The sequence below is a fragment of the Salvelinus alpinus genome, chromosome 23, assembly GCF_045679555.1.
Source record: "Salvelinus alpinus chromosome 23, SLU_Salpinus.1, whole genome shotgun sequence".
Taxonomy (NCBI): Eukaryota; Metazoa; Chordata; class Actinopteri; order Salmoniformes; family Salmonidae; genus Salvelinus; species Salvelinus alpinus.
This window is the reverse complement of record NC_092108.1, coordinates 21306431-21328571: the sequence shown is the minus strand read 5'-3', so window position 1 is coordinate 21328571 and position 22141 is coordinate 21306431. Positions and strand designations below refer to the sequence as shown.

The 22141-nt window shown below is 41.8% G+C and overlaps 1 protein-coding gene across 3 annotated transcripts in view; it reads left to right on the top strand.

Annotated features, from left to right (window-relative positions):
* Window positions 1-711: 711 nt before the first annotated feature.
* LOC139550552 (E3 ubiquitin-protein ligase mib1-like) overlaps window positions 712-22141 on the top strand; it is a 104968-nt gene continuing 83538 nt past the window's right edge. The window contains exons 1-3 of one of the 3 annotated variants that reach the window (XM_071361507.1): window positions 712-1748; window positions 2519-2690; window positions 18699-18828. In XM_071361507.1, the coding sequence (XP_071217608.1) occupies window positions 1520-1748; window positions 2519-2690; window positions 18699-18828 (531 nt within the window). In that variant the 5' untranslated portion in view covers window positions 712-1519. The remainder of the gene's footprint in view (window positions 1749-2518; window positions 2691-18698; window positions 18829-22141) is intronic. The other 2 variants (XM_071361506.1, XM_071361508.1) reach the window with 2 other exon arrangements.

Sequence of the window (22141 nt, the reverse complement as noted above, 5' to 3'; positions counted from 1 at the left end):
ATGCTAAACTAAATGTTTTGAATGCAAAATGACTGGTTTTATTACTAATTTGTTTCTTGAATTGAATACCTATAATTCCTTGCGAAATTAACTTTTTGCCAAATTTTGTTGCACTTTTTGAAGCAGCATAGACCTGGCCAAGACTGCACAGGTGATATTGGCTTCAAGCACCGATTTTCACAGGGTTCTGGGTCAACAGTTCACTATGATAATTCAAATATGTTCCCAACCTGCTCCCATATGCAAACACCAAATCTAGGGGACCACATTTAAAATAGCTACCTAAATGCGGGTTTCAAACATTTAAAATAGCCACACACACACAAATCCCCCTCCTGTTCCACTGAGGCATACCTAATTTCAAAATAGGCCATGGCATCATTACTGTCAATCGCGAATGATAATTCTTCAGATTTTGCCAGTGAAATATCCGAACCTCGTCTGTCTGCATGCCAAATCATTTGATCGCCATCAGATTCATGTGAATATGCATTTATATCTACTTGAATTACTGTTTCGTGAGCCAGTTAGAGCAGATAGTGTCAACAATCTATATAGCCTTCCTGTATTTTTGTTTCAATCAAAGTACATTATGTCTGATGGCGTGCGCGGTGAGTTTGTTTTTTTACTATTCAGCTAGCCATCCTAAAATCTCATAAAGTGCTTTATTTGTCAAATGACGCTACGAGCTAGCCAAACCCTCATTTTCCAAATATCTTCATTGACCGCTGGTCCACCTCCGTCTGCTTGATGATTTACAATAATGGCGACGCTTTTATTCTGAGTGTACTTCTGCGAGCCATTTGACAAAATAAATACATTTGAGGGAAAAAAATCAAATACATATGATAATAAACGTATCAGGAAACAATTATATTCCAACAAAAAAAGGACTAAGCTGCGCTACTTGGCTAATGTGTTACTTAAGTTGTGGAGGTGGCATTCTTGAGGAGGCACAAGCGCTAACGTTAGCTAGCAGCTAACAAAGGTCTACAATTTCGTGACGATGTGGCTACTTTACAAGCTCTTGGGGTGACACTTTCTTGTGGTCTTGGGACGAAAAATAATTTAAAGGGGATACTGAGACGTACCAGTTATTTCCACACCGTTACAGAACAGCTTGTGGAGTGGAAAGTGCGTGCCATTCAACAGCTTACTTTGTCAGCTAACGTCAACTCGCTAGCTAGCATTTTGGCTATATTGGCTTTGCTTCCCAGTTCACTGCGTTGTTGTTTTTAGTTGGTTAACTTAACGTCTAACATTCACATTACGATACATTTGACTAACACCTTTGTCGCTAGCGTGTTAATGCTATGTTGTTTTTGAACGTTACAGTAAGCAGGCTAGCCACACAGTTCGGCGTGCTACTTGCAAACTAACAAAATATTGCTGAATTGTGTTCTTCTAGACAACAGACCGATTTTGCGTCGCAAAGTTATCCTGCAGAACGAACACAGTTAACGTTAGTTAGCAAGCTAGCATATTCTGCTAGCTGGCAATTTGCGAGACCTTTTCGTAAATGACTACCGGCAGGAATAACCGTGTGATGATGGAAGGAGTTGGTGCAAGAGTGATCCGCGGACCCGATTGGAAATGGGGAAAACAGGATGGTGGAGAGGGACATGTAGGCACCGTCAGGAGTTTTGAAAGTCCGGAAGAAGTGGTTGTTGTCTGGGATAACGGGACTGCAGCCAACTACCGGTGCTCTGGTGCATACGACGTGAGGATATTTGATAGTGCTCCCACAGGTAATGTTTGCCTTCTGGTACTGCGATCCTAAACATCTTGTTTCCTGTTTTGGTGTTTCATTTAGCTTATCCATTTGAGTGTTGATGTGTACGCTACACAGTTATTTCGCTACCACATTTCAAGTATTGCAATGCACCAAGCGTTAGCGACATGGAAGAGCCTAACAGGGTAAACTGAACTCCATACAGATCATGTGGCATGTCCACTTTTTTACTGAACAAAAATATAAATGCAACATCCAACAATTTCAAAGATTTTACTGAATTACAGACTGTTAGTTAATACAGTTCATATAAGGAAATCAGTCAATTGAAATAGTCAGGTGGATGGATTGTCTTGGCAAAGGAGAAATGCTCACTAACAGGGATGTTAACAAATTTGTGCCCAAAATTTGGGAGAAGGAACATTTTGTGAATAATTTATTTCAGCTTTTGAAACATGAGACCAACACTTTATATGTTTATATTTTTGTTCCGTGTATTACCTATTACCTACTGTTCACCTAACACCTTTTTTGCACTATTGGTTAGAGCCTGTAAGTAAACGTTTCACTGTAAGGTCTACTACACCTGTTGTATTCGGAGCACGTGACAAATAAACTTTGATTTGATTTAGAGTTAGTGAATGATGGTATGAAGATGGCAAGTTGAGCGACCACAGAGCCTCGGGCAGAGGGATAATTTCTTAACACGTCAAATTAAATCAGATTTGATTTGACACCTCTGTCCTCTTACCATTTCCTAACTGCCTTATTAACACTCCCTCTCAGGTATCAAGCATGACGGCACCATGTGCGACACCTGTCGTCAGCAGCCTATCATCGGGATCCGCTGGAAGTGTGCTGAATGCAACAACTATGACCTCTGCACCACCTGTTACCATGGAGACAAGCACCACCTGCGACATCGCTTCTACAGGATCACTACCCCTGGTAGCGAGAGGTGAGTACTGTCCACTGCCCCGTGAAGCCAATGGTTGCATTCCAGGACATCTTTAATGCAGTCACATTACGCGTTGTGAGATCTGGGGTGTATTCCTTATACAGATTCAGTTGTAAAACGTTTTGCAACCAAGAGTTTACTCCAAACAGAAAACATTTTGCAACAAAAACGTGAGTCCCTCCATGTGTCATTCCGTTTGCTCTGTTTGCTTCCGTTTGGTTTTTAAACGGTAAACGGCTTCCATTGCAATATGTAATGAATGCACCTCTGATTATCTTCACAGTATGACCGCAACAAAGGTAACATGGAACACAAGCCCTATGCGTAGGGGTGCTTTGTCAACTCAGCCCCACCTCTATGACAAAATCTATGATTTAGTGATGAGTTTAATGATAGCAGTTCCTATCTACATCCTTTGGTTGGTTATGTGGAGGAACCCACCAATTTTACTCTCCCTTCTGTTTTCTGTTCCTACCTGGCTGTCTCTGTGATTTTTGAGTTGTAATTCCTCAGCCCAGCCTGATAGGCAGACTCAACATGTGGCAACCGATCCTGGCTCTCTGTTGCCAGGCGACCGCGCAGCCTCTATTTCAGAAGCAGTGATGTTGTTGGGGCCTCAGCCAATCCCATGTTACTGGCCATGTCTGTTTTTTTTCTGCTTCCATTGAAGATTTACAAGTAAAAGACCAAGCACAATTGAAAAAACAACCAACCTATCTTGAGAATGTTATGATGGAAAAGGAATGCAATAGTTTGAAATAATAATAAAAGGTGCTGAGAATACGTTAAATTTAAGAGGTTTTCAAAATTAACCAACTGACTGAAACAACCTGCAGAGAGTGCAACCAAGACATCTTATTGCATTAGGGCTGACCCCAATTAGTCGACTGGTCGATTGTTTGGTCATAGGCGGTTGGTTGACCAATATTTTTTTTTTGTTGTCGGGCATAAACAACACATGTATACGCGGCCATCTCAGTGAACTAATCCATTGCAGAGGCCTAGACTAAAAGCCAATTTATGCTTGATCCGAGAAATGTGGTCAGAGGCTCCAAATGGAGGGTGTGATGCAATTGCGGAGCCTCCAGAGGCCAAATCGTGCTCCGTACTGCATCGCCATGCACCTTCCAAATGTTTTAACAATGCAGAGGGCTCTGTATAGCTCCGCATACATATGATTTGTTGAAGGTAGGTGGGGGTTCCTTGACAACTTCCTTCACAACAGCACTGCTCAGCGAAGCGGCAGAAGTATGAATGCCTTGATTTCTGCAGAGGCCGAATCACTGTAAATGCTGCATGGCCAATGCAGACATCAGATTCACCATGTGCCCACATACATAATGCACTTCTATCTCCAGAATACGCTCCCTCCCGCCAATGTGTGCACATTCATTGTTTCATTACTTCATTGTGTGAATTGTTAGTTTATATCAATTAGAGGTCGACCGATTATGATTTTTCAACGCTGATACCGATTATTGGAGGATCAAAAAAAAGCCGGTGCCGATTTTTATTTTATTTTTTATTTCTAATAATGACAATTACAACAATACTGAATGAACACATATTTTAACTAAATATAATACATCAATAAAATCAATTTAGCCTCAAATAAATAATGAAACATGTTCAATTTGGTTTAAAAAATGTAAAAACAAAGTGTTGGAGAAGAAAGTAAAAGTGCAATATGTGCCATGTAAGAAAGCTAACGTTTAAGTTCCTTGCTCAGAACATGAGAACATATGAAAGCTGGTGGTTCCTTTTAACATGAGTCTTCAATATTCCCAGGTAAGAAGTTTTAGGTTGTAGTTATTATAGGAATTACAGGACTATTTCTCTCCCTACGATTTGTATTTCATATACCTTTGACTATTGGATGTTCTTATAGGCACTTTAGTATTGCCAGTAACAGTATAGCTTCCATCCCTCTCCTCGCCGCTACCTGGGCTCGAACCAGGAACACATCGACAACAGCCACCCTCGAAGCAGCGTTACCCATGCAGAGCAAGGGGAACAACTACTCCAAGTCTCAGAGCGAGTGATGTTTGAAACGCTATTAGCGCGCACCCCGCTAACTAGCTAGCCATTTCACATCGGTTACACCAGCCTAATCTCGGGAGTTGATAGGCTTGAAGTCATAAACAGCGCAATGCTTGAAGCATTGCGAAGAGCTGCTGGCAAAACGCACGAAAGTACTGTTTGAATGAATGCTTACGAGCCTGCTGGTGCCTACCATCGCTCAGTCAGACTGCTCTATCAAATCATAGACTTAATTATAACATAATAACACACAGAAATACGAGCCTTAGGTCATTAATATGGTCGAATCCGGAAACTATCATCTCGAAAACAAAACGTTTATACTTTCAGTGAAATACGGAACCGTTACGTATTTTTTCTAACGGGTGGCATCCATAAGCACCGCATCGATTATATGCAACGCAGGACACGCTAGATAAACTAGTAATATCATCAACCATGTCTAGTTATAACTAGTGATTATGATTGATTGTTTTTTATAAGATAAGTTTAATGCTAGCTAGCAACTTACCCTGGCTTCTTACTGCATTCGTGTAACAGGCAGTCTCCTCTTGAGGCAGGTGGTTTGAGTGTTGGACTAGTTAACCCGTAAGGTTGCAAGATTGAATCCCTGAGCTGACAAGGTAAAAATCTGTCGTTCTGCCCCTGAACAAGGCAGTTAACCCACCGTTCCTAGGCCGTCATTGAAAATAAGAATGTGTTCTTAACTGACTTGCCTAGTGAAATAAAGGTGTAAAAAAAAAAAAACTGCCGCAAAATTGTCGTCCAAAAATAGCAATTACCGATTGTTATGAAAACTTGAAATCGGCCCTAATTAATCGGCCATTCCGATTAATCGGTCGACCTCTAATATCAATTCCCCATTACATATATCACAAGTGCTACATTTACTGTTAATGCCTATAATTTCTAACCTATGTTTGTTACTTTGGTTACGGTAATTTCTGTTAATGCATTCAATATTATTATTCCAGTCTTACCGTTCTCATTGTCTGAGTGCACAGATTGTTTGCAGCGCGCACAACCTATGCTACACTTGTGAATAACACATTTTGATTTATTTCATTCCATTACGAGTTGACAATTTAGTCATTGTCTTATATTTGGAGTGCTCCTGTCAATGTTGAGTAAGTACGCATACGCATAGAAGTAGGCTTATAGGCTACCTGGCCTGCGCACAAATGTAGGCATATAATTGTGCCCATTTGGGGATCTGATAGTATTTCTGATTGGCTTAACGCAGAACCACTAATGAGCTGTGGAGCTTCTCAAAATACATTTTTCTTCACCTCAAACAGCAAGCAAACAGTCTGTTTTTACATCCATTGAGAATTACAATAGTTCATCAATGTATTTGAAAACATCTTTCCAGCTCTCTCCCCTTAGATAACCGCTCAGCGTGAAAGGGAAAAATGTCATGCTCTGATCCAGTGGAAACGTCATAAAATTAGCCTACCTGATTACTTCTCATCGGTGCTTGACTTGAAGTGAAATAGGTTCCGGAACTCATTTTGGGTGCTGGTACTGTTTATATTTAGATGCAAGAGCTCCACAATACTTGAGTTAATACTCTTTAAGAGGAATATAAAATGTTGTTTTTCTGGTACTCAGCTCCGGTGAGCTCCTGTCCAAGTCGAGCGCGGCTTCTTATCCCTTGCGTAAATAGTCTACAGCTGTTTGTCCTGAGCTCACTGGGACAGGAAACTTTCAGGGCCCATAATATTTAATACAATGTTGCAAGTTCGCAGACCCAAGTTAATAGTTGATACAATGTTTCAAGTTCGTTGCAGGCAGACAGGCCATGCATAGCCAATATTATTTATATTGGATATTTTCTACCTGCAGGCTGTAAAAAAAAATATATATATAAAAAAAAGAAATACAAGTTTAAAAATGTTGAACATTTGATTGGTCGAAAGAACAAACGACTTTCGCTCTACAAAGATTTTTTTTGTGTGTGTCGGGGACAGCCCTACATTGCAAACAATATGTTTGCTTACTAAAGCAGTCACTCCATCCGCTTCAAGCCCTTTGTGAGATTCAAAGGAACAAACAAAACGCATGGCGCAACAGCTGGCACCTTTTCAAGGACATATGACCTCAGTTCCCCTGAGACAGTTATTGCATGACTGCAAACAAAGGCAGCAGGGGGGTCCCTGTCCTCCCTCAGACACTGGTCTGAACTGAAGGCATGGTGGACTGTTTTGTTATGCCACATTAGATTATTTCACTGACTGTGGGAGGGGATGGGGGGAGTGTCCCCAAGACAGCAGTCTGTTTACATTGGTTAGGCCTACAGTGTCCAGCTGCTCTGTCTAGTTGTCTAGCCTCAAGGACTCTACTGTGGTTAGTTAGACCACTGCCATGAGGCTTTGGCTTCTCTCTTGACCAATTACCAGTAAAGGAGCATGAATGCGTGCGTCGTCGGTCAAGTAATGGCAGTGCTATGGAACAAACAATAGGATAGGATGCCACCTTTCAAGGTCAGTTCCACTAATTTCTGCCCTGCTAGAGCTGCCCCGGTCAACTGTGCGTGCTGTTGTTGTGAAGTGGAAATGTCTAGGAGCAACAACTGCTCAGTCGCCAAGTGGTAGGCCACACAAGCTAACAGATCGGGACCGCCGAGTGCTGAAGCACATAAAAATCGTCTGTCCTCGGTTGCAACACTCACTATCGAGTTCCAAATTGTCTCTGGGAGCAACGTCAAAACAATAATTATTCATCGGGAGCTTCATAAAATGGGTTTCCACAGCCAAGCAACCGCACACAAGCCTAAGATCATCATGCGCAATGTCTAGCGTCGGCTGGCGTGGCGTAAAGCTCGCCGCCATTGGACTCTGGAGTAGTGGAAATGCGTTCTCTGGAGTGATTAATCACGCTTCACCATCTGGCAGTCCGATGGACGAATCTGGGTTTGGCGGATGCCGGGAGAATGCTGCCTGCCCCGAATGCATAGTGCCAAATGTAAAGTTTGGTGGAAGAGGAATAATGGTCTGGGGCTGTTTTTCATGGTTCAGTTTAGGCCCCTTAGTTTCAGTGAAGGGAATTATTAATGCTACAGCATACAATAACATTCTAGACAATTCTGTGCTTCCAACTTTGTGGCAACAGTTTGGGGAAGGCTCTTTCCTGTTTCAGCATGACAATACCCCCATGCACAAAGCGAGGTCCATACAGAAATGGTTTGTCGAGATCGGTGTGGAAGAACTTGACTGGCCTGCACAGAGCCCTGACCTCAACCCCATCGAACACCCTTTGGGATGAATTGGAACGCCGACTGCGAGCCAGGCCTAATCGCTCAACATCAGTGCCCAACCTCACTAATGCTCTTGGGGCTGAATGGAAGCAAGTCCCCGCAGTAAGGTTCCAACTTCTAGTGGAAAGCCTTCCTAGAAGAGTGGAGGCTTTTATATCAGCAAAAGGGGGACCAACTCCATTTTGATTTTGGAGTTGGATATTCGACGAGCAGGTGTCCTAATACTTTTGGTTATGTAATGTATGAGGACACCTGCTTGACCCAGTAGACAAGCGTCCCTAGACCCCCATATGAGGCAAGGAGCCACAGCCTATTTATTATTTTGGAAGTGCTGGTGATATTCAGGTCAAAGAAGACACGTTTACCTGGTGGAATTTGGCACAGATCACGTTTGACACAAATAATTGTATATACAGTTGAAGTCTGAAGTTTACATACACCTTAGCCAAATACATTTAAACTCAGTTTTTCACAATTCCTGACATTTAATCCTAGTAAAAATTCTTTGTCTTAGGTCAGTTAGGATCACCACTTTATTTTAAGAATGTGAAATGTCAGAATAATAGTAGAGAGAATGATTTATTTCAGCTTTTATTTCTTTCGTCACATTCAACTTGGGTCAAAACGTTTCGGGTAGCCTTCCACAAGCTTCCAGCAATAAGTTGTGTGAATTGTGGCCCATTCCTCCTGACAGAGCTAGTGTAACTGAGTCAGGTTTGTAGGCCTCCTTGCTCGCACATGCTTTTTCAGTTCTGCCCACAAACTTTCTATAGGATTGAGGTCAGGGCTTTGTGATGGCCACTCCAATACCTTGATTTTGTTGTCCTTAAGCCATTTTGCCACAACGTTGGAAGTATGCTTGGGGTCATTGTCCGTTTGGAAGACCCATTTGCGACCAAGCTTTAACTTCCTGACTGATGTCTTGAGATGTTGCTTCATTATATCCACATAATTTTCCTGCCTCATGATGCCATCTATTTTGAGAAGTGCACCAGTCCCTCCTGCAGCAATGCACCCCCACAACATGATGCTGCCACCTCCATGCTTCACGGTTGGGATGGTGTTCTTCAGCTTGCAAGCCTCCCATTTTTCCTCCAAATGTAACGATGGTCAATATGGCAAAACAGTTCTATTTTTGTTTCATCAGACCAGAGGACATTTCCCCAAAAAGTACAATCTTTGTCCCCATGTGCAGTTTCACTGTCTCAGATAACATGTTATTATTGGTCAAAAGCTTATTTTCACATGCGAGAAGACGCAGACAATGAAACCTGTTCGGAATATATCATTTATGGATTGTGGCAGGACGATATTTCACAATTGGTGTGAATGGCGTCATAAGCAAGATGTGTTCGTATTTATTTATTTTTCGGACTAATTATTCAGATGAAAAATAACGGACTTGGTGAGAAAGGGCCTTTACTGAAAATAGGCCTTTTACAAGATTAAATCATGACATAAGCGTTAAATTCTAATTAGAGATCATCCAGACAGGCTACTTTAGGAAACTTTCTGAATGGTTTTATAGGCCTATAGAGATAATCAGCGAACTCACACACGCACACCCCTGTAAAAGGACCTGTCAATCAGTGAGTGTACAAAACATTAAGAACACCTTCCTAATATTGAGTTGCACCATTCTTGATACACATGGGAAACTGTTGAGCGTGACAAACCCAGCAGCTTTGCAGATCTTTACACAAACCGATGCGCCTGGCACGTACTACCATGCCACTTAAATCTTTTGTCTTGCCCATTCACCCTCTGAATGGAACACAATCCATGTCTCAATTGTGGATTTAATAAGTGATTTAACAGGTGACATCAATAAGGGATCACAGCTTTCACCTGGTCAGTCTGTCATGGAAAGAGCTGGTGTCCTTAATGTTTTGTACATTGTGTCAGACACAAGACTATTTGTCCTTACAAAAACCTAGGCCTACCTTAGGCTTTCCGAAAGTAGGCTACAAGATAATGAATTGACGGGGAGCGAGACAGCTAGTATAAAGATGAAATTGACAATCATTAAAATAGAAACAAATACAAGTAACATGTCCATATACTATTTATCAGTGCTGATTAGTCTATAAATGAAGAAATATGTTATCAAATTATACCATGGCGGGTTGGATAGAATTGGCTCGTTGTTCATTTGACACATTTTTCATCGGAGCCAGAACAACCTTGTCGACGACTGTTGAATAATTAATATAGTCAGACACATCCAACCTGTTTTAAAATAATGTATTTACTAGGAAGCAATGAAAACGTGCATAGCCTATAGACGAGCGTTTCTACACCCCCTGCACCTCTACCGGATTAGCTGCTCCAACATCAAACAACATTTACATTACATTTAAGTCATTTAGCAGACGCTCTTATCCAGAGCGACTTACAAATTGGAAACAACAGTTGGAAAGAAGAGATGTAGACAGAAGTTAGCAAAACAAGGCCTATTTAATCAGGGTTTTTTACGATGATTTTATTTTCATGGCCGTCTTAGTCCATAAATGTCAGTTACACGGTTATTCAATTACCGTCACAGCCATACTTCAGAGTACCCAATTGTTGTGCTGGCAATGGTCTGTAGAGTAAGTAAAAAATAAATAAATAAATATATTTTTATTTCACCTTTGTTTAACCAGGTAGGCCAGTTGAGAATAAGTTCGCATTTACAACTGCGACCTGGCCAAGGTTAAGCAAAGCAATGCGACAAAAACAACAACAAAGAGTTACACATAATTGTCATGATGTCATGATAAACGTACAGTCAATAAAAAAAATAAAAAAAATCTATGTACAGTGTGTGCAAATGAAGAAAGGAGGTAAGGCAATAAATGGGCCATAGAGGCGAAATAATTACAATTTAGCATTAACACTGGAGTGATATTAACACTGGAGTGATAGATGTGCAGATGATGATGTGCAAGTAGAGATACTGGGGTGCAAAAGAGCAAGAGGATAAGTAACAATATGGGGATGAGGTAGTTCGGTGTGCTATTTACAGATTGGCTGTGAACAACCGGTAAGCTGCTCTGACAGCTGATGCTTAAAGTTAGTGAGGGAGATAAGACTCCAGCTTCAGTGATTTTCTTTTTGCAATTCGTTCCAGTCATTGGCAGCAGAGAACTGGAAGGAAAGGCTGCCAAAGTAGGTGTTGCCTTTGGAGATGACCAGTGAAATATACCTGCTGGAGCGCGTGCTACGGGTGGGTGTTGCTATGGTGACCAGTGAGCTGAGATAAGGCGGGGCTTTACATAACATAGACTTATTGATGACCTGGAGCCAGTGGGTCTGGCGACGAATATGTAGTGAGGGCCAGCCAACGAGAGCATACAGGTCGCAATGGTTGGTAGTATATGGGGCTTTGGTGACAAAACGTATGGGACTGATAGACTACATCCAATTTGTTGAGTAGAGTGTTGGAGGCTATTTTGTAAATGACATCGCCGAAGTCGAGGATCGGTAGGATGGTCAGTTTTACGAGGGTATGTTTGGCAACATGAGTGAAGGAGGCTTTGTTGCGAAATAGGAAGCCGATTCTAGATTTAATTTTGGATTGGAGGTGCTTAGTGTGAGTTTTTTAAATTTATTTTTATTTGACCTTTTTTTAACTAGGCAAGTCGGTTAAGAACAAATTCTTATTTTCAGTGATGACCTAGGAACAGTGGGTTTAATGCCTTGTTCAGGGACAGAGTCTGAAAGGAGAGTTTACAGTCTAACCAGACACCTAGATAGTTGTCTACATATTCTAAGTCAGAACCGTCCAGAGTAGTGATGCTAGTCGGGCGGGAGGGTGCGGGCAGCAATCTGTTGAAGAGCATGCACTTAGTTTTACTAGCATTTAAAAGCAGTTGGAGGCCACAGAAGGAGTGTTGTATGGCATTGAAGCTCGTTTGGAGGTTTGTTTAGCACAGTGTCCAAAGAAGGGCCAGATGTATAAAGAATGGTGTCGTCTGCATAGAGGTGGATCAGAGAATCACCAGCAGCAAGAGTAACATCATTGATATATACAGAGAAAGGAGTCGGCCCTAGAATTGAACCTTGTGGCACCCCCATAGACTGCCAAAGGTCCGTACAACAGGCCCTCCGATTTGACACACTGAACTCTATCTGAGAAGTAGTTGGTGAACCAGGCGAGGCAGTCATTTGTGAAACCAAGGCTGTTTTAGGGAGCGTTTGACAGTGATGAGGGGTGGTCGTTTGACCGCGGACCCATTACGCCCCTACACAGGCAATGAGGCAGTGATCGCTGAGATCCTGGTTGAAGAGAACAGAGGTTTATTTAGAGGGCAAGTTGGTCAGGATGATATCTAAAAGGGTGCCCATGGTTACATATTTAGGGTTGTTCCTGGTAGGCTCCTTGATCATTTGTGTGAGATTGAGGGCATCTCGCTTAGATTGTAGGTCGGCCGGGGTGTTAAGCATGTCCCAGTTTAGGTCACCTAACAGTACGAACTCTGAAGATAAATGGGGGGCAATCAATTCACATATGGTGTCCAGGGCACATCTGGGGGCTGTAGGGGGTCTATAACAAGCGGCAACAGTTAGAGTCTTGTTTCTGGAAAGGTGGATTTTAAAAGTAGAAGCTCGAATTGTTTGGGCACAGACCTGGATAGTATGAAAGAACTCTGCAGGCAATCTCTGCAGTAGATTGCAACTCCGCCCCCTTTGGTAGTTCTATCTTGTCAGAAAATGTAGTAGTTAGGGATGGACATTTCAGGATGTTTGGTGGCCTTCCTAAGCCAGGATTCAGACATGGCTAGGACATTCGGCCTGGGTTAACCTCTACATTATCAGAGGAACAGAGGTGGAGTATGATAAGGGTACGGCTAAAGACTATAAGAACTGGTCGTCTAGTGCTTTCGGGAACGGAGAGTAAAAGGAGCAGATTTCTGGGCGAGGAAGAATAGATTCAAGGCATAATGTACAGACAAGGGCATGGTAGGATGTGAGTGCAGTGGAGGTAAACCTAAGCATAGTTTAAGGACTGCGATGATGAAACATGAATTGCACAGCCTTTGTTGGTGTGGTGTTGCTCTGGTGATCAGACAGGGCCATCTGGCAAGCCAACTGCACTGCTCACTGTCATTGTAATGCTTCAGGCTATTTTCATGGCTAGCCTAGGCATGGCTTTTGATCCCCATCATCAAAACTGGGAATGTTTTTAGTGAGCAGTTAGACATGCTCGTTTAGAGGCTCCTCTGAAATTCAGTTAGCAGCTCTACTTCTTCATCAAAAGAGATGGAGTTGAGGAGTGTTTTGTTTTGAGGTTGTTGACACCTCTTGAAATATTCTACCAAGCTGTTGTTAGTGACCAAAGGTTCACTGTAGTGATGCAGGGTTAGGCTGGGGTAGGCCGTAATTGTAAATAAGAATTTGTTCTTAACTGACTTGCCTAGTTAAATAAAGGTTACACACACACACACCACGCTGACCAAAAAGTTATTTTGTTGGCATTTACGTATGTTTTCATTACCAGTAAAACATAATCAAAACCAATTTCTTTCACTTACTTTCTGTGCTGTTTCATTGTTCATTTGTTCAGTCGTTTCATTCTCAACCAGGATTTCTATGAAACGCCGTCTGGGTCTTGGCTATGGAACGCCGTTTGGGTCTTAACACTATTTGACGATCAATCAGGGCCTGAATATGACTGCACATCACATAATAATTTAACCGTTCATAATTTTTTACTTAGTGTAATCAATGTGTAATAACTCACTCATATTTCATATGTCACAACAATTCATTGGTACATATGCTATGATGTTGGTAAAGTTGTCTTGCGCACTTACAGTGCTGGTCATAAAAGAAAGCTTTCCAGCTCATGGATGCAAAAAAAAATTATTCCCCAATAACAGAAAAACGAGATCTGTTTTAGTAGCTATAGTTAGCTATCTAACTATATAGCTAAGTGTCATCATCTAAAATAATGCTAATTTAGAAGACAGTTCTTATTTGATTAATGGTGGTCAGACCCATCTATGTGAAACTAGTCACAATAAGGATTAACCACAATAGTGGACTTTGCTGTTAGCCTTCAAAATAAAAGTATGGCATAATTCTACTATTTGTATTCATTTGCATACCTGTCAATAACACTCTTTTATTTTGAAGGCAAACCACAAATTCCACTTGTGCCTAATCCTTATTGTGGCTAGCTTCACAACCCGGTGCGGTCAAGCCTCACTAGCCAGATGAAGCTAGCTGGCTGCTTATATAACGTTAGCTCTGGGCAACAGGGTTAAGTAGCTGGCTAGCTATTTATTTTCATGAACTGAAGTTCAATTTCAATAGGTGAACAACAAGTGGCAACCTAGCGGTGCTCAACCAGTCGGCGAAAGCCAACATCACCCACGACAGAGAACGGTTGATTGTCAAGGGTAATGAATTCCATTATCTTGGCTTTAATGGACTAGTGACGTTGCGCAAGTTGGAAGCTGTGGTTTTCTGGATGAAACGCGCCAAATAAATTGACATTTTGGATATACACTGCTCAAAAAATAAAGGGAACACTAAAATAACACATCCTAGATCTGAATGAGTGAAATATTCTTATTAAATACTTTTTTCTTTACATAGTTGAATGTGCTGACAAACAAAATCACACAAAAATTATCAATGGAAATCAAATGTGTCAACCCATGGAGGTCTGGATTTGGAGTCACACTCAAAATTAAAGTGGAAAACCACACTACAGGCTGATCCAACTTTGATGTAATGTCCTTAAAACAAGTCAAAATGAGGCTCAGTAGTGTGTGTGGCCTCCACGTGCCTGTATGACCTCCCTACAACGCCTGGGCATGCTCCTGATGAGGTGGCGGATGGTCTCCTGAGGGATCTCCTCCCAGACCTGGACTAAAGCATCCGCCAACTCCTGGACAGTCTGTGGTGCAACGTGGCGTTGGTGGATGGAGCGAGACATGATGTCCCAGATGTGCTCAATTGGATTCAGGTCTGGGGAACGGGCGGGCCAGTCCATAGCATCAATGCCTTCCTCTTGCAGGAACTGCTGACACACTCCAGCCACATGAGGTCTAGCATTGTCTTGCATTAGGAGGAACCCAGGGCCAACCGCACCAGCATATGGTCTCACAAGGGGTCTGAGGATCTCATCTCGGTACCTAATGGCAGTCAGGCTACCTCTGGCGAGCACATGGAGGGCTGTGCGGCCCCCCAAAGAAATGCCACCCCACACCATGACTGACCCACCGCCAAACCGGTCATGCTGGAGGATGTTGCAGGCAGCAGAACGTTCTCCACGGCGTCTCCAGACTCTGTCACGTCTGTCACATGTGCTCAGTGTGAACCTGCTTTCATCTGTGAAGAGCACAGGGCGCCAGTGGCGAATTTGCCAATCTTGGTGTTCTCTGGCAAATCAATTTTCAATCAATTTTATTTTATATAGCCCTTCGTACATCAGCTAATATCTCGAAGTGCTGTACAGACACCCAGCCTAAAACCCCAAACAGCTAGTAATGCAGGTGTAGAAGCACGGTGGCTAGGAAAAACTCCCTAGAAAGGCCAAAACCTAGGAAGAAACCTAGAGAGGAACCAGGCTATGAGGGGTGGCCAGTCCTCTTCTGGCTGTGCCGGGTGGAGATTATAACAGAACTATGCCAAGATGTTCAAAAATGTTCATAAGTGACAAGCATGGTCAAATAATAATCATGAATAATTTTCAGTTGGCTTTTCATAGCCGATCATCAAGAGTTGAAAAACAACAGGTCTGGGACAGGTGGCGGTTCCATAACCGCAGGCAGAACAGCTGAAACTGGAATAGCAGCAAGGCCAGGCGGACTGGGGACAGCAAGGAGTCACCACGGGCGGCAGTCCCGACGCATGGTCCTAGGGCCCAGGTCCTCCGAGAGAAAGAAAGAGAGAAGGAGAAAATTAGAGAGAGCCAAGATTTTCAAAATGTTCATAAATGACAAGCATGGACAAATAATAATCAGGAATAAATCTCAGTTGGCTTTTCATAGCCGATCATTAAGAGTTGAAAACAGCAGGTCTGGGACAGGTAGGGGTTCCGTAACCGCAGGCAGAACAGTTGAAACTGGAATAGCAGCAAGGCCAGGCGGACTGGGGACAAATGCCAAACGTCTTGCACGGTGTTGGGCTGTAAGCACAACCCCCACCTGTGGACGTCGGGCCCTCATACCACCCTCATGGAGTCTGTTTCTGACCGTTTGAGCAGACACATGCACATTTGTGGCCTGCTGGAGGTCATTTTGCAGGGCTCTGGCAGTGCTCCTCCTGCTCCTCCTTGCACAAAGGCGGAGGTAGCGGTCCTGCTGCTGGGTTGTTGTCCTCCTACGGCCTCCTCCACGTCTCCTGATGTACTGGCCTGTCTCCTGGTAGCGCCTCCATGCTCTGGACACTACGCTGACAGACACAGCAAACCTTCTTGCTACAGCTCGCATTGATGTGTCATCCTGGATGAGCTGCACTACCTGAGCCACTTGTGTGGGTTGTAGACTCCGTCTCATGCTACCACTAGAGTGAAAGCACCGCCAGCATTTAAAAGTGACCAAAACATCAGCCAGGAAGCATAGGAACTGAGAAGTGGTCTGTGGTCACCACCTGCAGAATCACTCCTTTATTGGGGGTGTCTTGCTAATTGCCTATAATTTCCACCTGTTGTCTATTCCATTTGCACAACAGCATGTGAAATTTATTGTCAATCAGTGTTGCTTCCTAAGTGGACAGTTTGATTTCACAGAAGTGTGATTGACTTGGAGTTACATTGTGTTGTTTAAGTGTTCCCTTTATTTTTTTGAGCAGTGTATATCGACGGAATTAATCGAACAAAAGGACCATTTGTGATGTTTATGGGACATATTGGAGTGCCTACAAAAGAAGTTCGTCAAAGGTAAGGCATGAATTATATTTTTTATTTCTGCGTTTTGTGTCGTGCCTGCAGTGTTGAAATATGCTACTCTCTTTGTTTACTGTTGTGCTATCATCAGATAATAGCATCTTATGCTTTCGCCGAAAAGCCTTTTTGAAATCTGACATGTTGGCTGGATTCACAACGAGTGTAGCTTTAATTTGGTCTCTTACATGTGTGATTTAATGAAAGTTTGATTTTATATCATTTTATTTGAATATGACGCTCTGTATTTTTCCTGGCTATTGGCCAGGTGGGATGATTGCGTCCCACCTACCCCAGAGAGGTTAACTTCTCAAGGGTAGGGGGCAGCATTCGGAATTTTGGATGAAAAGCATGCCCAAATTAAACTGCCTGCTTCTCAGGCCCAGAACATATGATATGCATATAACTGGTAGATTTGGATGGAAAACACTCTAAAGTTTCCAAAACTGTTAAAATAGTGTCTGTGAGTATAACATAACTGATTTGGCAGGTGAAAACCTGAGAAAGATCCATTCGGGAAGTATTTTTATTTTTGGTTTTGTAGTTTTCTATTCAATGCCATTACAGTATCCATTGACGTAGGACTCAAATTGCAGTTCTTATGCCTTCCACTAGATGTCAACAGTCTTTAGAAGTTGTTTCAGGCTTGTATTCTGAAAAATGAGGAAGTAAGAGCAGTCTGAATGAGTAGATCCTAAAGTGTCACAGAGCTTTATCATGCGTGCGACCGAGAGAGTGCCTTTCTTGTTTACATTTTATATTGACAACGTTATTGTCCGATTGAAATATTATCAATTATTTAGGCTAAAAACAACCTGAGGATTGAATATAAACATCGTTTGACATGTTTCTATGAACTTTACGGATACAATTAGGATTTTTTTGTCTGCCTGTTTTGACTGCGTTTGAGCTTGTGGATTACTGAAGAAAACGCGCAAACAAAACAGAGATTTTTGGATATAAAGAGACTTTATCGAACAAAAGGAAAATTTATTGAGTAAATGAATGTCTGCTGAGTGCAACCATATGAAGATCATCAAAGGTAAGGGATTAATTTTATCTCTATTTCTGACTTGTGTAACTCTTCTACTTGGCTGGTTACAGTTTGTAATGATTTGTCTGCTGGGCTATGTTCTCAAATAATTGTAAGGTATGCTTTCGCCGTAAAGCATTTTTTAAATCTGACACGTGGTTTGGATTCACAAGAAGTTAATCTTTAAACCTATGTAAAATATGTTTTGTTTTCAGAATTTTTATAATGAGTATTTCTGTATTTGAATTTGGCGCCCAGCAGTTTCACTGGCTGTTGAAGAGGTGGGACGCTAACGTCTCACGTACCCAAGAGAGGTTAAGTTGTCTAGCTGAAATGTTGTTACTCTTTGAAATGACTGCTGGATCCACACAGCAGACATTGTGGGTTAGTTTAGGAATGCTGTGTTGGATGTATAGCGCAACATTTTACGTGGCGTCATTACGTCATGCACCTACGTTATATAGGTTTTGCACATCGGCATTAAACTAGGCCGATTCCAATCTGTTTACCGATGTATCGTGCATCCCTAGTCCAGTTCTTGAAAAGGTCTAAAATGGCATATCAACATTTATTTTTGGCTAATAACAGTGAATGAACATTTCAATGACTGATATAGATTGACTAACACATGAACTGCATGATTTGCTCGTAGGTCTTTCAATACCACAATAAATAAATGGCCAACTTTATCCAGTATTGGTTATATATTTCCAACCTTCACATCCATCAAATGACAACTACTATTATTCACCCACTAAGTCAGTAAAATAAACGTAGATGTGCATGTGTCTATTTTGACAGAGTCTTGTTGGAGTCTCGCCGTAAGTCGAAGAAGATCACAGCCCGAGGCATCTTCACCGGTGGCCGGGTGGTGAGAGGAGTGGACTGGCAGTGGGAGGATCAGGATGGAGGCAACGGAAGGAGAGGAAAGGTACTCGTTCTGTTGCAAAACATATAACGTGTAAAAGAAAATATCTGTATATAATTTGCTACGTTGTGACCATTTAATCATGACCCTGTACCTTGTTCAGTAGGGCATGCTGAAGGAAAATGTTTAGCAATTTAAGACGGAAATCTGTGTTCTTATTGGAACGCCAATAAGATTTTTGCTAAATTTTGCTGCCTGCTGTAGATGACTAAGGCTTCTCATCAAATATGAAATCTATTACTATGTCTATTTGGGATTTTATTAGGATCCCCTTTTGCGGTTGGGTAAGCCGCAGCTACTCTTCTTGTGGTCCACACAGAACATGAAACTTGACATAATACAGAACATTAATGAACAGTAATAGACAAGAACAGCTCAAGGACAGAACTACATATTTAAAAAAATGGCGCACAGCCTACATATCAATACATACACACAAGATGACTAAGTTAAATAGGGGAGAGGCGTTGTGCCGTGAGGTGTTGCTGTATCTGATGTTTGAAACCAGGTTTCCTGTTCATTTGGTTTCCTGTTCGTAGGCCTATATGTTTTGATAAGGTTTGTATCTTAACTAAAGTGGCCAAATAACTTCTTAAAATTAAGCACATTAATCCGCTTTACAACAGGTGTAGAGCCTAACTGGCATGCAAAACTGTATGCAACGCGTTAGTTTCACGCTTGGGAAGAATTTTCACCATAAAAATGTAAATTCTTTTAATAATAAAAGCGTTACATGCATAATCATATTTGTGGTCACTTTTGATAATGGTGTTTTTCTGCTAATGGAACATTCGCGCTTAAAGCCTATACTGCCCGTGTGCGCATTGCTGTGCTTATAATGTGAAAAAATAACCCCATAGTTAAACAAAATGTTAAGCTAAATGTTCTGTCCTGTTGCGTCAGCCTCATTGCTTAACATTTTAAAAAATTATGCTAGTGGTTGTATAATTTGGGGATCTATTGCATCCCACAAATGTCCAAAACTATGTTTGGAATATTTATTTCTCCAATAGAATAGGTCAACTTTTGTGCTATGGGGGATAGCAGATTGACATTGGCTAGTGCTTTTGCTGTTCGTTAGGCCTACTCATCTTGTTGGCTGACAAAGTACATGTGGACAGTTCCTATACCTTCAATATGCACCTCGGAATTGGTTAAGGACACTCGCAGTTGCGTCCCCGATTTTAACGAGAATTTTATCTTTAAAATGGTGCCTAATACTTGTATGTTTGAGAAATTTGATTTGTGAGATTTATGTTTTGTATTTGGCGCCCTGCAATTTTATTGGCTGTTGGCGAGTCCTAGACAGGTAAAGTGTTATAGACTTTAAAATAGATACAATTCCTGGTTTTCTACAGAACTTGAGCATATCTTTGGAATCATTGATTATACTCAGCAAGAAATACTCAGCTTAGATCACTTTCAACTGCTACATATTTTCTGAATATATTACTTTCAGGGTTCAGGGTTCAGACCAGACCAGTACCATCTCTGCTACTTCTATGGTTTTAAATGTCATAAATTGTTTAGATACACAGAAACACTGGGCTGCCCTCATTTCTTTTATTTCTTCACTTACCTATTGTTCTCCTAATACTTTTTTTTATTTTTAGAAATTGCACTGCACTAAGCAGAAATGCACTAAGCATTTCACTGTAAGGTCTACACACCTGTTGTATTCGGCGCACGTGACAAATAAACTTTGATTTGATTTCATTGACCTGTCCAAGGTATTCGACACTGCATCACACCTTACTTATTCAGAAACTCTCTATGCTTGGCTTAGATCGGGCTGCTTGTAGCTTGTTTGAGAATTATTTTAAAACAGAACAGTATGTACTTACTGATGGTGTTAAATCAGGATTTTTAGAAATAACAAAAGGTGTCCCACAGGGTTTGACTCTTGGTCCAGTTCCTTTCAGTATTTATATTAATAGCATTGGACTATCTGTACAAAACTGTAACTGTCATCTGCGTACAGATGAAATTGTATATGCTACTGACCCTACGGCAGCTCAGGCTCTGACTCTTCAATCTGCTTTTACTACCTTGGTTGACCTGAAATTGGTACTAAATGCAGGAAGCCTTGGTTGACCTGAAATTGGTACTAAATGCTGGTAAAACCAAGTACATGTTATTTTCCAAATAATGTAACTGATGATTTGTGCATAAGTACGTTAGATGGTCCATCCATTGATCGTATCCCGCCTCTAAATATCTGGGCATCTGGATTGACGAAAAGCTATCTTTTTAAAAGCATGTTGACGAGTTTGTCAAGAAATTAGGAATTATGTTGGGCTTCTTCTATAGGAATAGGGCTTGCCTTTCATTAAATAGTAGATTACAGATAATTCAGTCTACATTTATTCCTGTTATAGATTATGGTGATATTATATACAGTGGGGAGAACAAGTATTTGATACACTGCCGATTTTGCAGGTTTTCCTACTTACAAAGCATGTAGAGGTCTGTAATTTTTATCATAGGTACACTTCAACTGTGAGAGACGGAATCTAAAACAAAAATCCAGAAAATCACATTGTATGATTTTTAAGTAATTAATTTGCATTTTATTGCATGACATAAGTATTTGATACATCAGAAAAGCAGAACTTAATATTTGGTACAGAAACCTTTGTTTGCAATTACAGAGATCATACGTTTCCTGTAGTTCTTGACCAGGTTTGCACACACTGCAGCAGGGATTTTGGCCCACTCCTCCATACAGACCTTCTCCAGATCCTTCAGGTTTCGGGGCTGTCGCTGGGCAATACGGACTTTCAGCTCCCTCCAAAGATTTTCTATTGGGTTCAGGTCTGGAGACTGGCTAGGCCACTCCAGGACCTTGAGATGCTTCTTATGGAGCCACTCCTTAGTTGCCCTGGCTGTGTGTTTCGGGTCGTTGTCATGCTGGAAGACCCAGCCACGACCCATCTTCAATGCTCTTACTGAGGGAAGGAGGTTGTTGGCCAAGATCTCGCGATACATGGCCCCATCCATCCTCCCCTCAATACGGTGCAGTCGTCCTGTCCCCTTTACAGAAAAGCATCCCCAAAGAATGAAGTTTCCACCTCCATGCTTCACGGTTGGGATGGTGATCTTGGGGTTGTACTCATCCTTCTTCTTCCTCCAAACACGGCGAGTGGAGTTTAGACCAAAAAGCTCTATTTTTGTCTCAACAGACCACATGACCTTCTCCCATTCCTCCTCTGGATCATCCAGATGGTCATTGGCAAACTTCAGACGGGCCTGGACATGCGCTGGCTTGAGCAGGGGGACCTTGCGTGCGCTGCAGGATTTTAATCCATGACGGCGT